General features: G+C 40.2%; 1 protein-coding gene across 2 annotated transcripts in view; it reads right to left on the minus strand.

The window, feature by feature from the left end:
- The window catches only part of HSDL2 (hydroxysteroid dehydrogenase like 2), a 63843-nt gene that overhangs the window by 25322 nt on the left and 10635 nt on the right, over positions 1-27886 (minus strand). Inside the window, exons 2-7 of one of the 2 annotated variants that reach the window (XM_046023760.1) lie at positions 26668-26831; positions 25155-25253; positions 20076-20190; positions 13182-13285; positions 12400-12498; positions 1287-1481 (exon numbers count right to left, since the gene is read on the minus strand). In XM_046023760.1, coding sequence (XP_045879716.1) covers positions 1287-1481; positions 12400-12498; positions 13182-13285; positions 20076-20190; positions 25155-25253; positions 26668-26831 — 776 coding nt within the window. The remainder of the gene's footprint in view (positions 1-1286; positions 1482-12399; positions 12499-13181; positions 13286-20075; positions 20191-25154; positions 25254-26667; positions 26832-27886) is intronic. The other variant, XM_046023761.1, reaches the window with a different exon arrangement.

The following is a 27886-nucleotide window of genomic DNA, read 5'->3' on the forward strand; positions in this document are numbered from 1 at the left end:
CTTGGCAAAAGGCAGACTGTGTTCACTTGCCTTCACCATCCAGCAGTAAGCTAGCTACTCTAAGAGACTGTACTTTTGAGAAAAACATTTGGAAAGAGTCCATATTCCTAGAAAGTTTTCATAGAGACGTACTCCTCTATCACCTAATCCTTAAATAAAGTCTTTACTCCGATTTTAAGATCAACTTTATTTTTATTAATTTTTTATAAAGATTTTACTTATTTAGTTGACACAGAGAGAGAGCAAAAGCAATGAGGAGCAGCAGAGGGAGAGGGAGAAGCAGGCTCCCTGCAGAGAAAGGACCCCGATGTGGGCTTGATCCTAGGACCCTGGGATCATGACCAAAGCTGAAGGCAGACACTTAACCAACTGAACCACTCAGGTAACCCCAGCGAAGTTTTATATACATGATTTATTTAAACCTTCACAGCAGTCCTGTGAGGGAAGCAGAGTTGTTTAGGGATTAAAAGCATGGAGTTTGGGGGCGCCTGGGTGGCTCAGTGGTTTAAGCCTCTGCCTTCGGCTCAGGTCATGATCTCAGGGTCCTGGGGTTGAGCCCCGCATCGGGATCTCTGCTCAGTGGGGAGCCTGTTTCTCCCTCTCTCTCTCCCTGCCTCTCTGCCTACTTGTGACTTCTCTCTCTGTCAAATAAATAAATAAAATATTAAAAAAAAAAAAAAAAAAGCATGGAGTTTGGGAGAAGATGAGCCAGGTTCTGATTCTAGCTGAGCTGCTCAAGAGTCATTCAGGTGCCCTTTAAGATCAACTTTAAAAACCAATTTTCAGATGCGCCTGGGTGGCTCAGTCATTAAGTGTCTGCCTCAGGTCATGATCCCAGGGTCCTGGTATCCGGCCCCGCATCGGGATCCCTCCTGCTCCACGGGAAACCTGCTTCTCCCTCTCCCAATCTCCCTGCTGTGTTCCCTCTCTCGCTGTGTCTGTCAAATAAACAAAATCTTTTAAAAAACCAACCAAACAAACAAGCAAAAAAAACCCAAAAACAAAAACCTATTTTCATTTTTAGTTTCAAGATTTGGAAAGGGCTGATATGCCTTCTGTATCTGTACATCACTTAAAAAGGCCTGAATTCACTTCAGTTTTTCCTTTCTCTCTTTCTGAAGCTGTGTTGGTATGGTCTTCCCCTTCATAGGGAGGATAGGTTTTAAAAGAACATATTAGCTTCACGATTACACAAACATGCCCACAAAGCATGTGTGTGTTCCTTGCAGGACATGTAGAAAAATGCATCACTACTTTTAAAAACTTTTGAAAACTGGAAGCATTACCTGGTTTAATTGCATAGATGTCAAAATTCTTTATTCCTTCTTCTCTTAAGATATTTTCATCAACAATAAAGTTTCCAGTAAAACTCTTTGGCTTTTTAAAAATTGAATAGGCAGCATCTGCAATGATATCAACTTTTCTACACTGGCTTTCAATACCAGATCCTCCCAGCATATCCATAGCAGCGGTGTGGATGGCTGCGGAGAGAACACACACATAGAACTCCAAATGAAACAAGACTGTGGAAGGAACAAACAAGGCAGCTGATCTTTTTATTCCACAGGTGATGAGAACAAGAACCAGAGAGCTTCCGGGATTTGGCAAATGTTCTGTTGACATAACTGGGTAGAACACACAATCCTTACTCTACACAACACTGCCTCATAAAAGAGAACTCCTTTGTGAGACTCACAGCAAAATTCAATTAGGCTTCTGATTTAGAATGCTCAAGAATTTGCATATGATTCTTCAAAGAAAGTCAGAAAGATGTAACAGAAAAAGCACTGAGCAGTAAGGTCAGTGGGATTTTTATGCCAACTATGTTGCTTTTTGGCAAGGCGCTTAACCTCTATGGGGCCTCAGTTTGTCTCTAAATATGGACCTCATTCCTTAAATTTATTGTCTTACCCCCTCTATTAGAATACAGGGGCAGAGGGAGAGGGAGAAGCAGATTCCCCACTAAGCAGGGAGCCCCAGAACCCCAGGATCATGACCTGAGCCAAAGGCAGACGCTTCACCAACTGAGCCTTGTTTTAGGTGCATATGATTTTTAAATTCTGTTTTTTTATGAAGTAATTTGAAAGTCTACCATTCATTGTACACTATTAATTATACATTGTCAAAACTGTGAACAGTAACATCTCAATTTACTTACATATATTTTAGCTTATATTCAAACAATGAAAAAGTCAACTTGTTTAAATTGAGATTGTTTAAACAATCTCTAGTAATTTAAAGTTCTCTCCATACCACTGTTAACCATCATTTTAAATCATTACATATTGGAATAACTTACATAATTCAGTCCACAACATGAAAACTTTAGAGCTTTTGTGAGCCAATAACCCCTTTTCATTCATTCAACATATAGTGATTGAGTACTTACTCTAAGTGAGGCATGACTGTAGGGACTGGGGACAAATGAGTTGATAAAACAGATAAAAGCTCCTGCCTTCATGGTGAAGACATTCTAGCATACAACCCTACTTCAAAGGCAGCACAATTAACTTGGGCAATTTCCTAAAAGCACCGAGTCAGAAAATATATCCCTACCTTATAACTATAGTTCCTTTACCACGAAGAAAATTTTTGCTTAACCAATAGTTCAAGAGATCTGGTTTTGTTCTTGATGTGATACCTTATTAATAAAAAATGGCAGCTGGGCACCTGAGTGGCTCAGTTCGTTGAGCGACTGCCTTCAGTTCAGGTCATGATCCCGAAGTCCCATGATTGAGTCCCGCATCCCGCTCCCTGCTCAACAGGGGGTCAGTTTCTCCCTCTGACCTTTCCCCTCTCATGCTGGCTCTCTCTCATTCTCTCTCAAATAAATAAATAGAATCTTATTTAAAAAAATAAGATTCTATTTATTTATATTTTTAAAAAATTTTATGTTTATATTTAAATTTATATTTTTAAAAAATAAATAAAATTTAAAAGGGCAGCTAATATTTATCAAGTGCGTCCTATGCTGGGCATGCTGCTACATACTTTACATAAGTTACCTGAATGAATTCTATGAGGTACGTACTACTATTATTCCCATTTTATAGAAGAGAGCACTCACCGCACAAAGGGGTTAAAGAACTTGTCCAAGGTTACAGGAGCTAGCATTCAAACACAGCTTAACTTCAGAGCCAGGATCTTAATGAAACTAAAGGATCATACTTTGGTAACCAACATTCTTAGAGTTCAGTTATCTCACGCCCATAAACTACAGAATTTTTCTTTTTCTTTTTGAGAGAGCGCCTGCATGCACAGAGGTGGGGGGAGGGTCCAAGGGGGAAGGACAGAGAGAATCTCAAGCAAGCTCCATGCCCAGTGCAGAGCCCAACATGGGGCCTGATCTCAGGACCATTAGGACCCAAGCCGAAATCAAGTCAGACACTTAACTGACTGAGCCACCCAGGCACCCCAACTATACAATTTTTCTAAAAATATTTCATTATAGGGATGCCTGGATGGATGGCTCAGTCAGGAAGGCATGCAACTCTTGATCTCCAGGTCATGAGTTTGAGCCCCACGTTGGGTGTAGAGATTACTCAAACTTTAAAAAAATTTCAATACAGTGCATCTTAAAACTCTACGCGTATGCACACACTTTAGTCTCATATAGACTATATGAATGGTAAAAAAATTTTTAGAAACTCCAAATTAAGAATATGTCATGGATGTGTACATGTGCTGTGTGTGTTCCTATGTATAGACACATACATACAACCTAAGAACAAAGAGCGATTTCCCCAAACAACCTATCTTTACTTCAGTAATCTTTCTACCGACGATACAAAGAAGGCACAGATGCTCAAAATCAGGAACTAAGTCAGTGTTATTTTCAACAAAGGTTTTGCAATGTCATAGGCTACCCTAATAGGGTATAAAACTGACAACAAAAGAAGCAGGTTCACAATAGGATACATCAAATGAAAACTCACTGATGATTTCTGAAGAAGAAAAAAAGCAAAAATTTTAATGAAACCTGATTTGCCTTGGATCACAAGAATCCTAAAGGTGACCCTAAAACTTAAGCATTTATAAGGAAAAAATGGAGAAGTATCTAATAGTTTCCAGCTGATTTTCCTGATTGCATGCTGCACAAAACACACAGTAAGGAGAGCCTTAAATCAACCTAAATGGGGTGGCTCAGTTGGTTAAGCATTTGCCTTCAGCTCAGGTCATGATCTCAGAATCCCGGGATGGAGCCTCCCTATGCCAGGCTTCCTGCTCAGTGGGGAGTCTGTTTCTCCCTCCTTTCTCTGCACCCTCCCCATGCTCTCTCTCTCTCTTCTCAAATAAGTAAAATCTTAAAAACCAAAACCAAAACACAGATTTCCTTTCACATAAACATAGAGTACATATCAGACTTAAAACATCAGCATTGCCTTTGACTCCTCCTCTGGAAAGAAAGCTTGTCTCACCTCTTTAGCACCTGTCAGTTGGGAGATTACTTCTGGTTCCAGCAAGCATAAAGAGCTGCTCTACACAGTCTAGGATGAAAAAACATGTTTTTTTGTTTTTTTTTTTTTTTTTAAATAGAAGCCTCACAAACAGCCAGGAGCCTGGGCACACTCTGAAATCCATTTTGCCTTAGTCATGAATAATGCAGTATCCTAGCAAGCGCTCCTGCCTCTCTCTCCATATCTCACAAGTCATCCTACATTCAGATGCCAAATTAAACGTCTTAAACCTCATCAGCAACCCTATCACTCCACTGTTCCTATTTTCCCTCTGCTCTCCTGCTTCTAAAATTCTGAAGTGGCTCTGAACTGAATACAAAGTTAAAATTCAAGCTCCTAAACTTGGTAGTCAAGATCTAGGCTTAGTCATCCCCACAGCAACTTCACACCTATCCAACATTCCACCCAGTTCTTCCAGTTCAGTGGGAAATAAAAAAGCCCACAATTTATCTATCATATAAACACCATTATCAAATTCCTTGACAGTTTCACCAAACACACGGTATTTTTTCCTATACCATAGTCTTCGTTGTTCCCTCTGCCAGGAATGCCTTGTCCAATTCTTCTTGCTAATTCCAAAATCCCCTTGGGATTCTATTGGAATTGTTAATTTTTATTAGAAAGCCTCCTTTCTTGACCTCTAACCAGAACTACACAGTCCTCCCGATCTCTTTCAAAAGTATCCTGTACATAATTCATCATGTCATATATTACAAGGAACAGGACTATAAATTCAGTTTACTGTGCCATCAAGTGTAGGCCCCAAATACCACCAATGGTTCCAAGATGTTTAGTAAAACTTCTAAAGTGAACATCTCAAAGCTACAGCAAAGATGATGGAAGTGAACTGATTTCTCTCGTCAATCCTGGTGGTGTCCTCCATGTCCATGGTCATGCAATGTTCTGTTCAGAATGTCTATTTTGGAGCTAGGCAGAAAGTAATCATACTGTACATTCATTAATTCATCAAATATTTACTGAATGTCTACAAGGACTACAATAAAATGAACAAAGCAGATACTATCTCTACCTTTAAGAAACTTTCATTCTAGCAAGAAAGACATTAACCAAGTTATAAAATCAATAGTTCAATTACAAATGTTGTAAGTAACATGAAGGAGATGTAGAGACTACTAAATCCAGGGGTCAGTCCCCATTTTATAAGAACTACCAGCAACATCTGACACAATGAATCACTCCCCTTCTTCCTTGAAACATGTTCTTCAAGTGGCTTTCATATCATACTCCAATTTTCTTCCTACCTTACTCTGCTATATAGTTCTGCTTTTTCTCCCAATTAGTTTTTCTTCTTCTTCCCAATCTCTGAATGTCTAATGGCCAATGGTCCTTTCTCTTCCTATATACCATTTACATGTTGATAACCCATAAATTTCTATCTCCAGCCTGGACCTCTCTCCTGACACCCACACTTGCAAATCCAACTGTCTACTGACCATCTCTACTTGGATGCACAAACACAATGCCCCCAAATGAATTCCTAACCCTGCTCCCGAGCCTGCCCCCTCTGCAGCTTTCCCTATTTATTGGTTCCACCTTCAAAATACAGCAGAATCTGACCACTCTCCACTGCTTTCACTGCTATCACTCTGGTCACAGCTACCAAGATATACTGTCTAGGTAACTACAACAGTCTCCAACCTCATCAATTTCCTGTTTCTCCCTTTGACCCTCAAGAATTTATACCCACCCGTTGCTCCCCAACCCAGAGTGGACCAAGGTCCAGCGCGGAGAGTCCCTCCTCCTGGGGGAAGTGGGCGTGGCCAAAAAAAAGTCCGCCCCCTCACCCACAGGTTCCTGGGGAACCTGGTGCTCAAAAGTTCCTAGACTACCTGATTTCTGGGTCTGGGGAGTTTCAAACACAGCAGAGCAGCTCCCCGCTGGGATCTACTGAAAGTCAGCCCCCGACACAAGGGTTTTAAAAAAAAACAAAAAAAAACCCCAAAACCAAATCTTTTTTTTTTTTTTTTTAAAGTAGGCTCCACACCTAAGATGGGTCTTGAACTCAAAGCACCTGAGATTAAATTAAGAGAGTCTTGTGCTCTACTGAGTCAGCCAGGGACCCATACCCGATGCCCCCCCACCCCCACCACCAATCTATTCTTAAGAGCATCCAGATAGATCCTTTAAATAAAGTACCATCGCATCCCTCCACGGCTAAAAACGTCATCAAAGGGATGCCTGGTTGACTCCATTGGTTAAGTACTCAATTTTTTTTTTTTTTTTTAAGATTTTTTTATTTACTTGACAGACAGAGACATAGTGAGAGAGGGAACACAAGCAGGAGGAATGGGAGAGGGAGAAGGCTTCCCATTGAGCAGGGAGCCAGATGCAGGGCTTGATCCCAGTAACCCCAGCAGAAGGCAGATGCTTAACAACTGAGCCACCCAGGCCCACCTAAGTATCCAATTCTTGATTTTGGCTCAGGTACTGATCTCAGGATTGTGAGATCCAGCCCCATATCAGCTCCATGCTATGCGTGGAATTTTCTTGAGATTCTCTCTTCCCTCTACTTCTGCCCCTACCCGCTCCTGCATAGGTGTGCACACTCTCTAAAGAAATAAAATATTTAAAACAAAATCAAAACAAAACCCTACAAAAGCTCCCCATTTCACTCTGAATAAAAACCCAAGTTTTGGCAAGAACCTACAATATCTGCTCCCCATTTCCTTATGGGCATCATCTCATTTTCTACTCTTCTCCCCTAAGTCCAGCCACATTGGTCTTCTCCCTGCTCTTTGCTCATGCCAAGCATGCTCACCTCTTAGGACCTTTCCCCTAGCCATTTCCTCTGCCTTCAATGCTTCCCTCAGATACCCTATGACTAACACATCACCAAGGGTAACTCCAGCACCCCCATCAAGTCTATGCTCAAAAGTCATCTTCTCGGGGTGCCTGGGTGGCTCAGTGGGTTAAAGTCTCTGCCTTCGGCTCAGGTCATGATCCCAGGGTCCTGGGTTCGAGCCCCGCATTGGGCTCTCTGCTCAGCAGGGAGCCTGCTTCCTCTTCTCTCTCTGCCTACCTCTCTGCCTACTTGTGATCTCTGTCTGCCAAATAAATAAATTAATTAAAAAATAAAAAAATTAAATTAAAAAATAAAAAAATATATCGCAATCTAGGGGTGACTTAGTGGCTCAGTTGGTTAATCAAAGACTCCTGATTTCAGCTCAGTTCATGATATCAGGATCATGAGATCAAGTCCCACACTGGGTTCCATGCTCAGCAGGGAGTCTGCTTAAGATTCTCTCTCTCTAGTGTCCTGGGTGGCTCAGTCCATTCAGAGAATACCTTCAACTCAGGTCGTGATTCCAGGGTTCTGCGATGCAGCCCCACATCAGGCTCTCTGTTCAGCAGGGAGCCTGCCTCTCCTTCTCCCTCTGCCTGTCCCCTCCCTCTCTCTGTCAATCAATCAATCAATCTTTAAAAATAAAAAAAAGATTCTCTCTTCCCCCCCCAGCCCCGCTCCTCCCTGCTGCTTGCTTGTGTGTTCTCTCAAATCTTAAAAAACAAACTTGTGGGGGGCGCCAGGGTGGCTCAGTGGGTTAAAGCTTCTGCCTTCAGCTCAGGTCATGATCCCAGGATCCTGGGATCAAGCCCCATATTGGGCTCTCTGCTCAGCAGGGAGCCTGCTTCCTCCTCTCTCTCCCTGCCTGCTTCTCTGACTAGTTGCAATCTCTGTCTGTCAAATAAATAAAATCTTAAAAAAAAAAAAACAACAAAAAAAAACCAAACTTGTAATCTACCCTTCTAGTACCAGAGACTCCCAATCCCCCTTACGCTGTTCTATTTTTTTCTATAACATTATCACCTTCTAGGGACTTTACTATTCATTATGTTAACTGTCTATTGTATCTCTCCCAATTAAACTGTTAAGTTCCAAAAGGACAGAGCTTCTTGTTTGTTTTGTTCTCTGATGTATCTTAAACTACTAGAGCACAGCTTGGCACATAATAGGTATCCAATAATTATCTATTTTATGAAAAAATCTGTAATTCTTAAAGTCAGACTAGGCTTTTTCTAACTTTGTTACCCAAGGAACCAAAGACTTAAGGTTAGGGGAGCAGAGGTGAGGGAAGGACAAAATGCAAATGATGATATTCACTCTACAGAGTAAACTTGGGGGGCGCCTGGGTGGCTCAGTGGGTGAAAGCCTCTGCCTTCAGCTCAGTCATGATCCTAGGGTCCTGGGATCCAGCCCCACCTAGGGCTCTCTGCTCAGCAGGGAGCTTGCTCCCCGCCTCCCCACACCTGCCTCTCTGCCTATTTGTGATCTCTGTCTGTCAAATAAATAAATAAAATATTTTAATAGATAAATAAAGAGTAAACTCGAAGGGTAAGATCTGCATCCCCTTCACCTTAGTACCCTTAATCCCCTGTACACAGGTTAGACACATAATAAATTACCTGTGTATGCACAATGAATAAATAGTACAGAGAACTATGCCTGGCATATAAAAATGTTTGGAAGATGGGGGCGCCTGGGTGGCTCAGTGGTTTAAGCCGCTGCCTTCGGCTCGGGTCATGATCTCGGGGTCCTAGGATCGAGTCCCGCATCGGGCTCTCTGCTCGGCAGGGAGCCTGCTTCCCTCTCACTCTCTCTGCCTGCCTCTCTGCCTACTTGTGATCTCTGTCTGTCAAATAAATAAATAAAATCTTAAAAAAAAAAATGTTTGGAAGATGAATGAATAGAAAATGACAAGTAACATAATAGAGGTACAAAAAAGGGAAAATACTACGTTAGGACTTCGTTATCTGGAAGAGCTCCCTTTCAGACTAACTTCCTTTCACTATCTACCAACAGCAGCAACAACTGAAGTGGGAGAGGAGGTTCAGAACGGATGAGAAGGAAAGAAAGCTGAGGAAGAGAAGACACAGTAAACTGTGAGCTTTTTTTTTTTTTTAAAGATTTTTGTTTATTTATTTGAGAGAGATCACAAGTAGGCAGAGAGGCAGGCAGAGAGAGAGGGGGGAAGCAGGCTCCCTGCTGAGCAGAGAGCCCAATGTGGGGCTTGATCCCAGAACCCTGGGATCATGACCTGAGCCGAAGGCAGTGGCTTAATCAACTGAGCCACCTAGGCACCCCTGAACTGTGAGCTTTTAAAGTTTTTAACTGTGACCCATAATCGGCAACACTTTTTATTGACATGACTAAGGATATATAATACCTACCTATACACACACTCACAAATACAAATCTATTCCTTTATATATGAAACAATATTGACAATCTGCAATGTCCCCTAATATTTTCTACCTTATTCCACTAGAAATAAAACAATGAAATTCTGACTGCTACCTTCTAACTCAATTTCACAATCCACAAAATTGATTTCATGACTCACCAATGAATCTTGACATGTAGTTTGAAAAACACTACAGAAGCACTTTTTCACTTTCACCTTTTGCCCCACTGCAAAGACTATCATTCTCTAGAAAATCTTAAAGGAACTGTGTCTGCTACAGAAACATAAGGGAAAATGAAGAAGCAGTAAAACGTGGTTCAGATCCCACAGTGGGCAGGGGAAGAAAGGAATCTCGGTCAAATGGCATTTGAAAGGAATTTTTAAAAACTGATCCTTGGAGCCCTTAGAAGAAAAACAGTAACTACAAAGGTGGCTGCAATGGCTAAATTCTCCTGAAAGTTACATTAACAATATGCCCCCATGTTCCATACATTCTCACCCACAGTCTCCCTGTTCCCCCCCTCCCCTGGCATCAATACCTTGGGTCATTGGCCCTTTCACTTCTGTGGGGAGTGGTAAAATCCCTTCACCCAGCAGACAGCAGAGGCGAACAAAGATAAGCTAACACTCAAATGTCCCCAAGCTAGAACTCTGGGTTAGTTTCACGTTGTTGTCTGTTTAGCAATTCAGTTCAAGAGTACCCCAGAGCTATAACACTTTGCAAAAATGCTGGATTAAATGTGTCTTCAAGACCAACTCTTACCAACCTCATCATCCATTAGCTGAGAAGGCTAAAGAAGTATTCACAGTGCCCTGCACGATGTCTCCACATAATAACTGTCCAATAGGTATTTGTCGAGCAATAAAGGAATAAACAAAATAATTCCAGAGGGAAGAATAGGAATAAACAATATAAAGGTCCTTTAGACAATAAAGAAACATGTTAAAAGACACGATGGGGAGAAACAGAAAATCCAGAATGTTGGAAACTCTATAAATGAACCTGGTTTTTCAAGAAATCAGCGGCAAGGAAAAAAAAAATTAAAAGTGTTAACGACTATAAGTGAAAAACATATCACACAAATATAATGTGTGAAACTTTTTTATATCCTGATTTGAATAAACCAACCATGGAGAAAGTATTTGAGACACATGGATAGAGCTGGAGAGTGTAATGCTAAGCAAAATAAAGTCAGAGAAAGACAAACAGCATATGATCTCACTCATATGTGGAATTTAAGAAACAAAACAAATGAACAGAAGGAAAAAAAAGAGACAAACCAAGAAACAGACTCTTATTTGACAGAGAATGAGTGAGAACACAAGCAGGAGGAGTGGAAAAGGGAGAGGGGGAGGGGGAGGCAGAAGCAGACTCCGTGCTGATTTCCATCCCAGGACCCAGATATCACAACCTAAGCCAAAGGCAGACGCTTAACACACTGAGCCAACCAGCCGCCCAAGAAGCAGACTCTTTAAGTATAGAGAACAAACTAACCGTTACTAAAGCGGAAGTGGTGGGAGGCATAGGTGAAATCAGTGAAAGGCATTAAGTGTACACTTATCCTGATGAGCACTGAGTAACGGAGAGAATTGTTTAGTCACTGTATTGTACCTGAAATTAATACAGCAATGAATGTTAGCTATACTGGAATTAAAAAATAAAAAAGGCAGGTAGCTGTTTATAACTTTAAAATCCAAAAGCACTTCTATACCTAGCACCAAAGAGAAAATATAATTTTTTTAAAAACTACCATGGGTATGTGCTATCGTGAGTGCTATGAAGTGTGTAAACCTGGCGATTCACAGACCTGTACCCCTGGGGATAAAAATACATTATATGTTTATAAAAAAAAAAAATTGGAAGGGAGGCGAACCATAAGAGAGTATGGACTCTGAAAAACAACCTGAGGGTTTTGAAGGGTCAGGGGTGGGAGGTTGGGGGAACAGGTGGTGGGTAATAGGGAGGGCACGTATTGCATGGAGCACTGGGTGTTGTGCAAAAATAATGAATACTGTTACGCTGAAAAAATAAATAAATTAAAAAAAATCCTTAAAAAAACAAACAAACAAACAAACAAAAAACTACCATCTAGTATTGTGGCTGCCCCAGCATGAGACTTATTAGAATACTTTCCCTTCCCCAATCTTCCCATGCTTGTATAAGCCCTTCAGAATTCAATTACTTCCATATTTCGCCCTCCCCCAACCTCTAAGTTTTAAAAAGAGAGTTCAGGAGTGCCTGGGTGGTGCAGCTGGTTGAGTGTATGATTCTTTTTTTTTTTTTTTAATTTTACTTATTTATTTAATTGACAGACAGAGATCACAAGTAGGCAGAGAGGCAGGCAGAGAGAGAGGAGGAAGCAGGCTCCCTGCAGAGCAGAGAGCCCGATGCGGGGCTTGATCCCAGGACCCTGAGATCATGACCTGAGCCGAAGGCAGCGGCTTAAACCACTGAGCCACCCAGGCGCCCGAGTGTATGATTCTTGATTTGGGGTCAGGTCATGATCTCAGGGTCATGAGATCAAGTCCCAAGTCTCTCTCTCTCCCTCTGGCCCGCAACCGCCCCTGCCCCACACTCACGCCTCTAGGGCGCTAACTCTCCCTTTCTCTCAAAAAAGAAAAAAAAAAAGAAAGAAAAAAAAGTTTGTTTCCCACCTCAACCTACCTACCCAAGATGTATCTCAAAGTGTCAAGGACAATAAATGAGACTCCAATCTGGATTTTTTTTTTTTAATACATACCTGTTTTTGGCCATAATGCATTCACTGCAATTTCACCCTTAAATTCTTCTGCCATTCCAAGCACACACATAGACATACCATACTTAGCAATGGTATAAGCTGAAAGAAACCACAAAGAAAAGTCCTTAATTAAGAAACAACCCCGTGAGTATAAGTAACCACTTGCTATGGCTACACTGCTAGTAAAACAAGAACAAAAAGGTGTGGATTTGTTTAACCTACGCAACTACAACAGAACCTCTTTCAGCTTTGCCCTGTGGCTTTCTAATTATCTGTCTAAATTTTAGTGAATTATGTACAAAGAAGAAGTATTTGATGTAACTATTTTAAAGGAGGCACCTCTACATAAATCTTGTAATTTAATGCACACTCACCTCAAATTATTTGTTTGCTGTGAAAGGAAAAGTACTTCATAGTTTCAAACCAACTTTACTGAAGAATAAGTTAGATACAATAAAACACACCCCCTGAGATGTGAGGAAGCTTTCTGGAACGATGGAAATCTGTATCTGGATTTGGGTATTGGTTATACAGGTGTATACATTTGTCAAAACTCTTCAAACTGAACCATTAAGATCTGTGCATTTTATTGAATGTAAATTATACTTCAGTGGTTTAAATTACAGGTAAAAGTTTAAGAATCTAGTTTTGAAAGTAGTATTGATTCTACATAGAAAATTTAATGTTGAATGCTATGTAAAAATTGTGATTACATCATAGAAACACTGATTTAATGCAAAACAAATTAACCAAACAAACCAGCCCCTCAACCTACCACCTACCACAGTGCTGTTTGAACCACATGGGATCTAGGTTCAGCGGTGGGCTGAGATTGAGGATATGAGCAATTTTACTCTTTTTCAAGTAAGGAATACAAGCTTTAGATCTGAAAGCAAAAGAAAACATATCAAGTTAATAGATTTCTAACAACTTCCCCACTTCTCAAAATTATTATATTTCTTTTTAAAGATTTCATTTATTTGAGAGAACATGCACAAGAGCAGAGGGGCAGAGGGAGAGAAAGAATCTCAAGCAGACTCCCGGCTGAGCACAGAGCCTGATGCAGGCGCTCAGTCTCCCTAGCCTGAGATCATGACCTGAGCCAAAATCAAGAGTTGGATGCTTAACCAACTGAGCCACCCAGGCATCCTTAAGATTATATTTTAAAGTACTTCTACAAAGCAACTAAACCTGGTCAGCAATCTGTAGGCTACTTTTGTTTGTTTGTGTTTACTTTCCTAAAATGAAGGTAGGAAAAGCAATAATTTTCACTTTTTTGAAACTTTACTTAATAGCCTAATGATCTGCTTGATGAAAATAATCAAATCCTTGGCACATTAGCCTTAACTCCACCTGAAGCTTTCCTCAACTACATCCTTCCAATTCTCCTCCCACCAACACACACACACGCACACAAGCAAACACACGTGCGCGAGCACGCCCGCATACATAGTTTTCAGCAAGTTAATGTCCTTGCCAGCCAGCACAGACAGTACTATGGTAAAGAACATGGTGCTCGGGTCAGACAGAGTGGGGTTCAAATCCTTCTTCTTCCCCTTCATCAAGTGATCTCAGGCAAAATATATTCTAATTCTCAGTTTTCTCATTTGTTTAAGTGTTGGTAATACCTGCTACCATCTAGGACTGACCAAGGGATTAAAATGAGATAATAAATATTAAATACTTAGAACAGTACATATGTTAAACATGAAATAAACAACTGCTATTATTAGTATAATGTATACTGATTTAGTTCATCTTAGTAGGTACAGTATTCTTACTATGCTGGAACTGTAATTTAATAACACAAGTCCCAATACATTCCCAAATTTAGTTTGCACCAATATGCAATGCAGTATACCTTCAAGATGATTCTTTAGTTTTTAGGTTATTTTTTTAAACAGGTTCAACATTTTTAATTTATTAATGATTAAGCTACACTGTGTTATTAAGCTGTAACACTGTATAGCTTAAAATTATATAGCTTTTAGTTTTATTTCACATTCAGTAATTTCTAGGACTTTGAACTAATTGATTCTTGTTTTTTTTTTAAATTAACTAATGTACAACATTCTTATTACCATTTGCAATGTCTTTTCAGGTCTAGAAACCAAATACAATCAATATCACTAAAAGGTTTTATACATATTGTTTTTCCTTTCCAAAAGTGCTTCACTTTCATGGGAATGAGCTGGGGAGGAGAAAACACTATTACAGCTGATATTCATTAAACCAATGAAGCTAAAATCTCCACAGGAAAAACCAAATCTATTCCAGGCAATAAGACCCTGACTACATTTTACATCCAAGGAAAGAGCTCATTTTAATTACATGATAAACATGAGCTTCTCCTTTGATCTTTTAGACAAAACCTTTCCATCTGCACTTTGCCTGACTGGACCTCAGCATTACTAATCCTAAATCAGCTGCATTTTAAAGAGCAACATGCTCAATATTATGTATTAAAGACAATTAGCACCACACTTAGATACTAATAACTTCAGCTTAATAAAATAGTGAAGCTTACTGAAAACTTACTGCATGCTAGGCACTGCACTTATGACTCTCCCATGAATTATTTTACTTAATTAGGCTAACAAGCTCAATAGGCATTTAAGTAAATGAATAAAGCGAGCTGGGTGTAGGGGAAAAAAAATTCACTGTTCAGAATGCAACTGAACTTTATTATTCAATTTCTATAAGCATTTAACATGATACAAACACCTATAACACTGGAGATTATATATTTAAAACTTAAAAATGCAAATTAAGGGTTTGCCTTCTATCTCATCTCTGCCACAGGGCCCTGGGTGCCAGGGATCAGGAAAGAGCTCTAGATCCTTGCTGAAACCTCCAAACAGGTCAGCTCTTTGAACCCTGTCCCCACTCTCTCCCAGACGATGCTTCTCAGGCTTGCCTGAGAAAATAATCTACGCTTTCCTTCCATGAATAAATGAGTGTCACTAAATAAAAAACAAAATAAAAATTAAAATGGAAATGTTTCATTATCAATTTTCCCTTTTATAACTTGTAACTTTCACAGAGGGCCAAAAACCTAACACCTTGTCCTTGATCCAAAGGGCAACAGCAGGTCTTTTCATTTGGCATTGCAATATGCCTTTAACTGGGAAAAATATTTAGTATTATTTAAAAAATAGCTGTTCCAGGGGCACCTAGCTGGCTCAGTCAGTAGAGCATGCGAATCTTGATCTCAGGGTCGTGAATTGAAGTCACACATTCAGCATGGAACCTACTTTTAAAAATAAATAAAACAAGATAAAGTAACAGCTATCCCTAAATGTAGGGACTTTTTTTTTTTTAAAAGATTTTATTTATTTATTTGACAGATCACAAGTAGGCAGAGAGGCAGGCAGAGAGAGAGGGGGGAAGCAGGCCTCCCGCTGAGCAGAGAGCCCGATGCGGGACTCGATCCCAGGACCCTGAGATCATGACCTGAGCCGAAGGCAGCAGCTTAACCCACTGAGCCACCGAGGCGCCCAGTGAACAAAATCTTTGCTTTAATTTTAATTTTTTTTAAAAGATTTTATTTATATTTGTTTATTTGACAGACAGAGATCATAAGTAGGCAGAGAAGCAGGCAGAGAGAGAGGAGGAAGCAGGCTTCCTGCTGAGCAGACAGCCTGATGCGGGGCTCGATCCCAGGACCCTGGGATCATAACCTGAGCTGAAGGCAGAGGCTTTAACCCACTGAGCCACCCAGGCGCCCAGAATCTTTGCTTTAAAAAAGGCTTTTTATTTCAGAGTATCTCTCCCTGAGACATTCATAGATCTGCTATTCCAATGTACTCATATCTAGTTTTTAGTACATTAGTGCCCTATGGCTCATATGTTCCATCAGTAGTTCTCAAACTACACACATAGTATTCATTGAGAAATGTACCTGAACAAAGTTAGTGCATTTTCTCACAGTTTGAAAACCAGGATTTTTTTTTTTGCTTTGTTTTGAACTGAACCTTCAAATCTATAACTGCAGGAATGTAGTTTAAGCCATCAGTTTCATTTTTGGAAAATGATCCTGGTACAGGAAAGGGGCCAGGTTGTTTTTGCCAAATGGGTTTTTCCAAAGATGTAATTTCACAAGGAATGAGCAATGAGAATCAGACATTTGTGTTTAGTTAGTCATAATGTCGACTGATAAAGCTAAGTCTTTGATCCAATCTTTGTATGGAAATTGAGTTGAGAATTCTCTCAGGGGTGGCAAAAACAGCTGATTTCTTTTAAATTAAAACCAAAATCTTGGGACACCTGGGTGGGTTCCTCGGTTAAGTGTCTGCCTTCAGCTCAGGCCCCACTTCAGGCTCCCTGATCAGTGGGGAGTCCACTTCTCCCTCTCCCCCTGCTCATGCTCTCTCTCTCCCTCTCTTTCATACACACATACACACACACACTCACTCTCTCAAATAAATAAAAACTTTAAGTCTCTTCAACAATACAACAGAGCCATATAGTCTTGTTACATAGCAGAGGGTCATGTTTCTAGTCCACATTAGTAAAGTAGTTAACTGTGGTTCAAACCATGGAAGTGTGTTTAGTTCTTAAAATTTGTAACACAGTCCACTTTTAACTTTTTTTTTTTTTAAAGATTTTATTTATTTATTTGACAGAGAGAAATCACGAGAGAGGCAGGCAGAGAGAGAGGAAGAGAAGCAGGCTCTCTGCTGAGCAGAGAGCCCGATGTGGGACTCGATCCCAGGACCCTGAGATCATGACCTGAGCCAAAGGCAGAGGCTTAACCCACTGAGTCACCCAGGCGCCCCACTTTTAACTTTTTAAAGCAAGAGCAATTCCCGGGCCCCCTGGGTGGCTCAGTGGGTTAAAGCCTCTGTCTTCAGCTCAGGTCATGATCTCAGGGTCCTGGGATCGAGCCCCACATCGGGCTCTCTGCTCAGCAGGGAGCCTGCTTCCCCCTCCCTCTTTGCCTGCCTCTCTGCCTACTTGTGATCTCTGTCTGTCAAATAGATAAATAAAATCTTTAAAAAAAAAAAAAAGAGCAATTCCCAATGAACAATACGATGACCAAAGTTATTTTCTGCATCTCCGTGAAACACTTCTACATTAGTTTAATAAGTTTAAAGCTAACACTGACCACTCATGACAGCTTAAAGTTAACACTGACCACTGCAACAGCACTGTCTACAATTATGGTTACTACGATTTTGACAAATCTATATTAAACTTCCTAAGATGTCTCTCAATGCTTAACAAGTCATTTCCATGCTCGTGTCATGGGTACCAGTCTAAAAGTTTTTTTTTAATCACATCAAAATTCTCCTGACACCTTAGGTAAATAAAACTTGGTGAGTAGAATGTTTATATCTGTGGCTTCATCATCTACAATTGAAACCATCACAAATGATTTAATTTCTCACAAATCATGTTAATTCAACATGTTGAGCAACAGTATTCCTGCTTAGGTTTATATTTTTAAATGCTTGTTTAAATGAATGTTTGTATTTAATCAAAATTCCTTCACGAAGTTACCATCTGTAAAAGGTTTGAGGCCCAGATAATTTCTTCATGTAACACATGACTGCATCATAGTGCGGCGCTGCTGGTTTTATTTGAAAATAAACACAAATCCTATTGAAGTGTTAGTCCTTTTTCTTTTCTTTTCTTTTTTAAAAATTTTATTTATTTATTTGACAGAGAGAGAGATCACAAGTAGGCAGAGAGGCAGGCAGAGAGAGAGGAGGAAGCAGGCTCCCTGCGGAGCAGAGAGCCCAATGCGGGGCTCGATCCCAGGACCCTGAGATCATGACCTGAGCCGAAGGCAGTGGCTTAATCCACTGAGCCACCCAGGCGCCCCAGTCCTTTTTCTATATAAGTTTTTCACCACAATCTTTTCTGTATGTTTGCCATAGTTCTTACTATGGTTGGATTCACTGTGGTTTCCATTCAATAGAGACAGACTTTACATACTGAATTTATAGAAATATGCCCCACGTCTACAAAGAAGTAAGCTCTCACTCATTTTACTTGAACATATGGCGCTCTTGGCATATGTCTCATCTTCCCACTTCAGAAAAGACACATGGGTATGAGAAATATTTTACTTCCCTCTTTAAGAAAAACAGCAGGGCAAGCGCAAGAGATAAAAATGGCAACTTTTTAGCCTGTCCTCAGTTTCAGGTATCTAGGAGTCAAACCGCAAAGTAACAAAAGGCAAAACCTAATGTCTCTAATGAGCCAGTCCACACTCAGCCACTCTGTTATAGTGCCTAACTGCTGCCATGTGGATATGCTGTGGCCAGATTTTCCAATGCTTCAAGAAAAGCTAGAAATCTGGAATTTTGTGTAAATCAGATCTTTTTCATATGACCAGTTAATAAAATTCTGAGCTAATAAAGGTGCTAATAAAAACAAATTGTTTTACTCAGTCAGGGCCCAGTTTTGCAGACCCAACAAAATATATCTCTAAGAGGAAAGTCCCAGATTAACAACAAATTTTACATTTAACCCTCACAACCAATCCTGTGACATATTTCATCGTCCCCATTTCACAAATGAGGAAAAATAGTAAGTTACTTGAAAAAAGTCATGAGATAGCACATACTTAAAAGAGTCTAACTGCAAAGCCCAAGGTCTTAATCAGTCCTAACCCATTTTATGTATAACTGTAAGGCAGGTACATGTAAGATACATGAGGGGACAAACAAGTTCTATACTGATCTTTCCTTACCTCCACATGAAAAAATGACAGAACCTGAGGGTAAACAGATAAAAAATGGACAAACAAGAGTGGATTGTCTGACCGACTCAGAACAGATCACAACTACATCTGGTTGCATTCTGTATCCTGTATTCACCCTGATATTCCCCAAGATAGCCTTAACCCTCTGTTACATTAAAATGTGATTCACAGGGGCACCTGGGTGGCTCAGTGGGTTAAGCCTCTGCCTTCAGCTCAGGTCATGATCACAGGGTCCTGGAGTCCCACACTGGGCTCTCTGCTCAGCGGGGAGCCTGCTTCCCCCTCTCTCTCTACCTGCCAATATGCCTACTTTTGATCTCTCTCTCTCTCTCTCTGTCAAATAAATAAATAAAATCTTTAGGGGCGCCTGGGTGGCTCAGTGGGTTAAAGCCTCTGCCTTTGGCTCAGGTCATGGTGTCGGGGTCCTGGGATCGAGCCCTGCGTCGGGCTCTCTGCTCGGCAGGGAGCCTGCTTCTCCCTCTCTCTCTGCCTGCCTCTCTGCCTACTTATGATCTTTATCTGTCAAATAAATAAATAAAATCTTTTAAAAAAAATCTTTAAAAAAATGTGATTCATAGACAATTAAACTAATATAACAATTATGTTAACTATACTGGAATTGAAATAAAAACTTAAAAATAGAAAAAAATGTGGTTCATAATGAGCTTCCTATGATTTACATAACTACAACCAGTGTTTTTCGGAGAAAGCAAAGACTATTGCTGATTTGAATACTCAGAAGAGTTGGCATGCATTCATGCAAATGTTTGAAAACGTCTGAGCTATACTTCAGACTTTATTAGATTCACAGAGAAATAAAACTATTTTAAAATACCATTTGCTGACTTGGAGCACTTTAAAGCCTTTATAACAACTGACTAGGTTTTAAACTGTACTGCTAATCTGTTCACAACAAGTTCTCTGAAAACACATTGCAAGATTCTCCCCAACCACTGTAACTTACGTCAGAAAGGTGCCTCTGGTGTTGACATTCATCATCAAATCCACTCTCTTTGTAGGTGTTTCCAATGTGCTGGTCAAACTAATAGCACTGGCATTATTCACCAAAACATCAATTCCTGTTTTCAAATAACCAACTTCCCATTAATGGAATTTTAACTTTATAACAAAAAGAAATAAAAACATTCATTCTGTATGGTTGAACCCGAAGTTGGTTCACAAATACTTCTTTTAGATAATATGACTGACAATATACCAATGCAAGCAAGATTTGATAGTTGTGGCAAAACACCCAAATGATTTTCACTGGCACAATGGAGAAAGCAAATCGCCAGAGCTCCACCTGAAACCACAAGGAGGCTTAATCCTCAGTGGTATGTAGCTTCTATTCCTATTTTGTTCTCTTACCTCCTGGTCTTCCCTCCTTATCTCCAAGAACCTTAGGTTAACTTCCTAGAAGTTTTCGCTTCTCTCTAGCATCTTTCCAAGGCCCTCCCCCCTTTCAAGCTCACTAGTCTCCCTTACTTTAATAAAAGAGTTCCGGGGCGCCTGGGTGGCTCAGTGGGTTAAGCCGCTGCCTTCGGCTCAGGTCATGATCTCAGGGTCCTGAGATCGAGTCCCACATCGGGCCCTCTGCTCAGCAGGGAGCCTGCTTCCCCCTCTCTCTCTCTGCCTGCCTCTCTATCTACTTGTGATCTCTCTCTGTCAAATAAATAAATAAAAAATCTTAAAAAAAATAAAAATAAATAAATAACATCTTTTTTTAAAAAATAAATAAATAAATAAAAGAGGTCCCTCCTGGTCTTGGGAACTAGGAAAAGAGAAAAGACCTAGAGTGAATTTTCAATTCTAGGCAAATCATCAAAGTATATCAAGTTTGTTTTAGTAATTCATACACAAAATTAATCTAGAATAATGATATTTATGCATATTCTGTCCGGTCCCTCATTATGTAACATAATCTTGTTTAGAAGTTTAATTATAAGTTTTAGTTACAAGTTTAGTTAAATAATGTTAAATGAAAATAGTAAAATACGAAAGTATCTTAAAACACTTCTCTGTTTCTCCATGGTTCATACTTCTTTTTAAAGGGCACTTAATACTCAGTTAAATAGAAATATCACAACTTCTACTGCAGGTTTAGACTGTTGCAATAAACATTTTCTGTTGTCCTCTTTACCAAGCCCCTCTCTCATAATACGTGGATAATGTATTTTAGTCCTAAGCACCCTTTCTTCATATATGGTATTATAAAATCTTCATCACATACTCATTCCTCAATTTCCATATTCTTCTGTGTAAAGTCTGTGTTGCTAATGTTTTTTCTTTTTTCTTTTAAGATTTTATTTATTTTTTTAAAAGATTTTATTTATTTCTTTGACAGAGAGAGACACAGCGAAAGAGGGAACACAAGCAGAGGGAGTGGTAGAGGGAGAAGCAGGTCTCCTGCCGAGAAGGTAGCCCTATGGAGAACTCAATCCCTGGACCTTGGGGCTATGACCTGAGTTGAAGGCAGACACTCAACGACTGAGCCACCCAGGCGCCCTGCTAATGTTTTCTTAAAATGTGTCCTTAGGACTAACTTTGGACTCAACAACATTTCATCTTATAACTCCATTATAACAAATCTCAACTCAAGCAAGTCATCCATATATCTGAGACAAATTCTAGATTCTGTGACTACCAACCTCCTAGATTGAACATAATGATGGCTGTCTTCACAAATAGCAATGATTTATAAAAAGCATATTTTTAAAAAGATTTTATTCATTTATTTGACAGACAGAGATCACAAGTAGGCAGAGAGGCATGCAGAGAGAGAGGAGGAAGCAGGCTCCCCGCCAGGCAGAGCACCTGATGTGGGGCTCGATCCCAGGACCCTGGGATCATGACCTGAGCCCAAGGCAGAAGCTTTAACCCACTGAGCCACCCAGGCGCCCCATATGAAAAGCATATTTAAATCTAGGGCATACTTGTCAATCCACAAAGCCATGAGCTGCTCAGCCACAGCACTGAAAGGTAATCAGCAAGTGGCTACACTACATAGGCACTCTGCTAGGGCCTGGGAGGCAAGAAAGATGATACTCACTAAGGAAGCCAGGTGGGAGCAAAGCAAATTGAGGAGAGGTCTGAGTGAGAGGCTGGCCTGATGGGTATATACACCACAACGTGTACAATTACCCTCTTCAGAGAGATGAAGCTAGTAAGGGTTGATCCAATCAACAGATTCCTTAAGCAAATTCAGACTTTATTGACTTCATTCTCTCACCATGTGGTAACAAGTGACAAGGGTGTTAGCAGAACAAACATCTGGGCCCAAAAGCAAAGAAAGTAGATGAGAAATGGGGATATACTGACATGGTAAACTATGCTTGACTTGCCAGTGATAAAGAAAAAAATAGTTCTAATTAAGAGGTAGGTCAAAATTTCTAAACTCAGATGGCCGAAATTAAAATGGATCAGGGAACAATAGTGAAAAATAATGCACAAGCAAAAAAAATAATAATAATAAATAATGCACAAGCAAAAAAAAATTTATATATATATATATATATGCATGCTGCAGGGGGAAAAAAGGTTGCAGGAAAGAATGACTCTGTGGTTTATGAAAGAGCATAATTTACTCAAGACCTGGAAAACTTTGAAGGCGAGGGAAGACAGGGTGATAGGGAGCACCCTATAGCAGAGCACCCTGAGGGCACAGGTTTGAAAGCATTATCAACTGCTCAGGATTTTGTTAAAGACAATTCTTCAGCAGAGAGAAATATCAGGAAAAAGTAAAGTCTTCCCTAAAGGCAGAATTCAAAGCCCCAGAGAATCCCAAAACAAAAGGCCACAACGGTAGCAACCACAGTATGGAACTAAAACCAAACAAACAAAAAAATAAAGTCTTGGCATCTTCATGGAAAAAGAGTACAGAGGGAAAGAAAAAAAAAAGGAACAGCTTATGAATCATCTCTTGTAAATGCGGCATCCTTAATAGTTATGAGAGTGGCAGCTGAGTGGCTGAACAGAGTTCCCTCTTCATTGTGCGTTGTTATGCCACGAAAGCAGAAACTGATGGGTAAAAGGAAAGCAAAAAATTTTAAATACATCAAAGTGGATACCAAAGAGGAGGAAAGGAAATCTTAGGCAAGACTTCAAAACAGAGGTAACTCCACTGCAAATCTGTAAATTTATCAAGAAGACAGTGCGTTTCAGATGACCTTCTCAATAATAAGTAGCCAGTTGGGGCAGGGCCTGGGTGGTGATGTCCTCTGAGGATCTGACTGTCGGTTTTGGCTCAGTTTGATCTCAGGGTTGTGAGATCAAGACTGGGTTGGGCTGTGCGCTCAGCGCGGAGTCCGCTTCAGTTTCTCTCCCTCTGACTCTGCCCCTCCTCTGTGCGCCCACACGAGCACACACTTTCTCTCTCTAATAAATAAAAATCTTAAAACAAAGTAGTAAAATATACTGGGAGATTTTTTTGTTTCCCCTCAAAGGTATGGAAAACATATCCTCTTAACTGAAAACTAAACTCTGGCTCTGGCCCTCTGTAACATGGTACTCCGCGGTGAAGGTTACCAGCACAAGCCATGCTGACCACAAAACACTTCTTCCCATTCGTCAGTATCTTTCACACGCACATACATCCAGTCTCTGGAAGATTACAGGGGAGCAGGGAAGGGTGGTAACAGTTTGGGCAGGATTTGGACTTGGCCAGGTGCCTTGGTATAATACCATCAGAGCTTTAGCTCACCCCCAACACCTGCCTTCTAGGAGTTTATGAACTAATTGAGAAAAAAAATACTAAGATCTAAAGCAGTACAACAGAGGCACCTGAGGGGCTCAGCTGGTTAAGTGTCCCACTCTTGATTTAGGCTCAGGTCATGATCTCGGGGTTGTGAGATTGAACTCGGTATCAGGCTCCATGCCTGATGGGGAGTCTGCTCGATATTCTCTCCCTCTCCCTCTGCTCCTCCCACCCAGCTCTCTATCTCTCTTTCTAAAATAAAATAAATCTTTAAAAAAAATAAAGTAGGGGGACCTGGGTGGCTCAGTTGTTAAGCGTCTGCCTTCGGCTCAGGTCATGATCCCAGGGTCCTTGGATCGAGGCCCACATCGGGCCTCGTGGGAAGCCTGCTTCTCCCTCTCCCACTCCTCCTGCTTGTATTCCCCCTCTCTCTGTGTCAAGTTAAAAAAAAAATCTTAAAGTAGTACAAGATAAGGATAAAAGGAATATTTTAGGAATTCAGAAAAAGAAAAATACACTTCTGACTAGTTGGCATGGTGAGGAAATTGGCTTCATGAAGGAGATAAGGTTGAACCACAGAAAGGTGGGATTTCACAGACAGAGAAGGGAGCATTTCAGGTAGGAATGGAGATGGACAGGTAGGCACTGGAGAAGCCTCAGGATGGGAAAAAGTTAAGAGGCAAAAACCTCAAGGCAAGGATATGGAAGTAAACTATCTGAGGAAGAATAAAGTATTTACATAGGGACATAGAAAAAAGATGGAACCAAAAAAAGTCTGTTGAGATCAGAATGTGAAATATCTTGAATGGCAGTAAGTTATCTATACTTAATCCAATAAATATCAAAAGTCATCAAATTGATGGCTACATTAATTGAGGACAGACAAGAGGATGAGATCTGGGAAACTAGTTGGTTAGATGTATGTTACTGTCAAGGGCCTAACTTGAGAATGAATGGTGGATGTGCTTATTATTCAAAATAACTTTCAACAATACAGGCACCTGGGTGGCTCAGTGGGTTAAGCCTCTGCATTCGGCTCAGGTCATGATTTCGGGGTCCTGGGATCGAGCCCCGCATCGGGCTCTCTGCTCAGTGGGGAGCCTGCTTCTCTTCCTTTCTCTGCCTGCCTCTCTCCCTACTTGTGATCTCTCTCTCTGTCAAATAAATAAATAAAATATTTTTTAAAAAAATAACTTAACAATACAAAAGTCATCACATGGCTTTAAGCTGTATTTCTACGTAAGTGAATACTCATCTCTCGTTATACTCCGAAGACTTAGGAAAGTTAAAAAATTTTTTTTAAATTTATAGTTGTAACAGTCAATAATTATTTCAGAATTAAGGTACTACCTCCAAATCGCTCCACTGCTTTCTCCACCGCATCACTGATTTGCTGTTCATCTCTCACATCAACAGCACATGGCAAGGCCTTTCCTCCAGCTGCTTCAACTACAAAGGACAAACAAACAATAAAGCATCAAGACATTTGAATACTAAACTTTTCATTCTGCTGTGAATCAAGACAAGTACCTTATTTTCAGAAAATCGATTAAATAACTATGTTCCTCTAACTGCTAGTGACTCCACTCTACTACAGGACAGACAAACCCATATCCAGCCTCCGACTAGAGAGACCAACTCTATTAAAAAAAACAAAAAGTGTGTGTGGGGGGGTGTTGTGCCTGGGTGGCTCAGTTGGTTGAGCAACCAGGTCTTGGTTTCAGCTTGGGTCATGATCTCATGGGTCATGGGACTAAGCCCTGCTTGGGCTCCGTACTCATCAGGGAGTCTGCTTGAGGATTCTCACCCTGCCACCACTCTTGAGCACATGTGTGTGCTCTCTAAAATAAATAAATAGGGGCGCCTGGGTGGCTCAGTGGGTTAAGCCTCTGCCTTCGGCTCGGGTCATGATCCCAGAGTCCTGGGATCGAGCCCCACATCGGGCTCTCTGCCCAGCAGGGAGCCTGCTTCCTTTCTTCTCTCTCTGTCTGCCTCTCTGCGTGCTTGTGATCTCTGTCAAATAAATAAATAAAATCTTTAAAAAATAAAAATAAATAATAAAATAAACAAATAAGTCTTTAAAAAACAAAAAACAACAAAATAAGGTAATTAAAAAACTCTATTAAAAAGCAAAAAAGAAAAAAGGATGGTAATTTAAAAAACCTTTATTATGAAAAAATTCAAGAGAAAGACAAAATTATAAAAAACGGTATATTAAACTACCATGAATCCATCACCTATCTTCAATGACTGTTAATTCTCTGTCAGTTGTTTAATTTTTTTACTCCCGATCCTGTTTTTGGCTGGAGTATATCTGAAAACAAATCTCAGGCATCATCTCATTCAAAAATACCTGATATGTGCTCCCCTAACATAACCACAATGCTATTAACATGACTAACAAAACTAGCAATATCCATCGAAGTTGAATTTTAAGCTCTCCCTCCTGATATCATGCCTAATACAATGCCTTGACTAGAAGCACTTGTTAATTACTTGTGAACTTAAAGTATTAAGATAATGAGTTTCAAATGGCACAGAGAATAAAAAACAAGGAAAACTTTTTCCATGTGTTCACATCATCCACCTCTCATTTCCACTCCTGTATTCTCTGCACAGATCCAAGAACCACTGCTCTCAAGAGACGTGATTTTTAAAGGGAGTCTCTCATATCATACCATTTCTTCTGCTGGGGAAGAAACAGTTCCTGAGTCATTGTCCCCAGGTTACAAAATATTTCTTTAACCAGATAAAATTATGTTTAGAGTAGCTTTCAAATAGCTATAAACTCTCCAGCAAATTTCCTGTCTACTGAAACCACAGTTAGACCATTTCAAGAAATGGCATTGTCCCATTCACTCACTCTCTTCAGCAGCAGTAAAGATTGTGCCCGGAAGTTTGGGGTTTGTATGGGTGGTCTTCGCAGCAATGACAATGTTTGCTCCATCCTTTGCTGCTTTCAATGCAATAGCTTTGCCAATGCCACGACTTGCACCTGTGATAAAAACTGTACATCCTGCTAGCCTCCTACAACAGAACAAATAATGACCTTATAAGAAACCTCAGTGTTTTATTTACTTGTTAGTATCAGGAACTTCTGCGTATTTTCACAATATTTATGCTTCCTCCCCTAAAACTTTCTGCAGGGGCACCTGGGTGGCTCAGTCGGTTAGGCATCTGCCTTCGGCTCAAGTCATGGTCCTGGGGTCCAGGAATCAAGCCCCGAATGGGCTCCTCACTCAGCAGGTGGTCTGCGTCTCCCTCCCCTTCTGCTCTGCACTGCCCCCACCTTGTGCTCTTTCTCTCAAATAAAAAAAAAATCTTAAAAAACAAAAGAACTTTCTCTAAACTTTCCTTCCTCCCTCCCTCCCTGATAGCTAACAACAGCTCTGTGATACTGCCACTGCATAATGATTTAAAAATTATTACAACTGCAGTTGGCCAGTCTTGTTGTGATAGGGCAAACAATATCTGGCCTGATAAAAGGTAAATCTTTTTTTAAAAATTTTGATTTCTTACTATTTTTTTTATTATATTCAGTTAGCCACTGTATTATTAGTTTTTGATGTAGTGTTCAAGGATTCATTAGTTACATATAACACCCCTTTTAAAAGACGTTATTCATTTATTTGAAAGACAGAGAGTGAGCGAGAGAAAGACTATGAGCAGGGGGAGAGGGAGAAGCAGATTTCCCCTGCTTAGCAGGGAGCCTGATACGAGGCTCGATCCCAGGACCCTGGGATCATGGCCTGAGCTGAAGGCAACTGATAACCAACTGAACCACCCAGGCACACCCAGACAAAAGGAAACCTTAACAAGAAATAGGGAATTAATAAACTATACACACATTTCCCCACAGAAAAAGTGGGGAAAGTATTTTTTTCCACACAGAAAAAGTGTTAACAAAGCTTATTTTTGAATGATGCAATTATGAATAAATTTTATCACATTCTTTATATTCTTCAGGCTTTTTCAAGTTTTCTACAATGAATACATACCACTTAAAAGAAATTATCTAAAAGCAAATAAATGTGTAACAGATGCTCATCATTGCTCGTAATAGCCAGATTAGAAAAAATGTA

Source organism: Meles meles, chromosome 11 (genome assembly GCF_922984935.1).
Source record: "Meles meles chromosome 11, mMelMel3.1 paternal haplotype, whole genome shotgun sequence".
NCBI lineage: Eukaryota > Metazoa > Chordata > Mammalia > Carnivora > Mustelidae > Meles > Meles meles.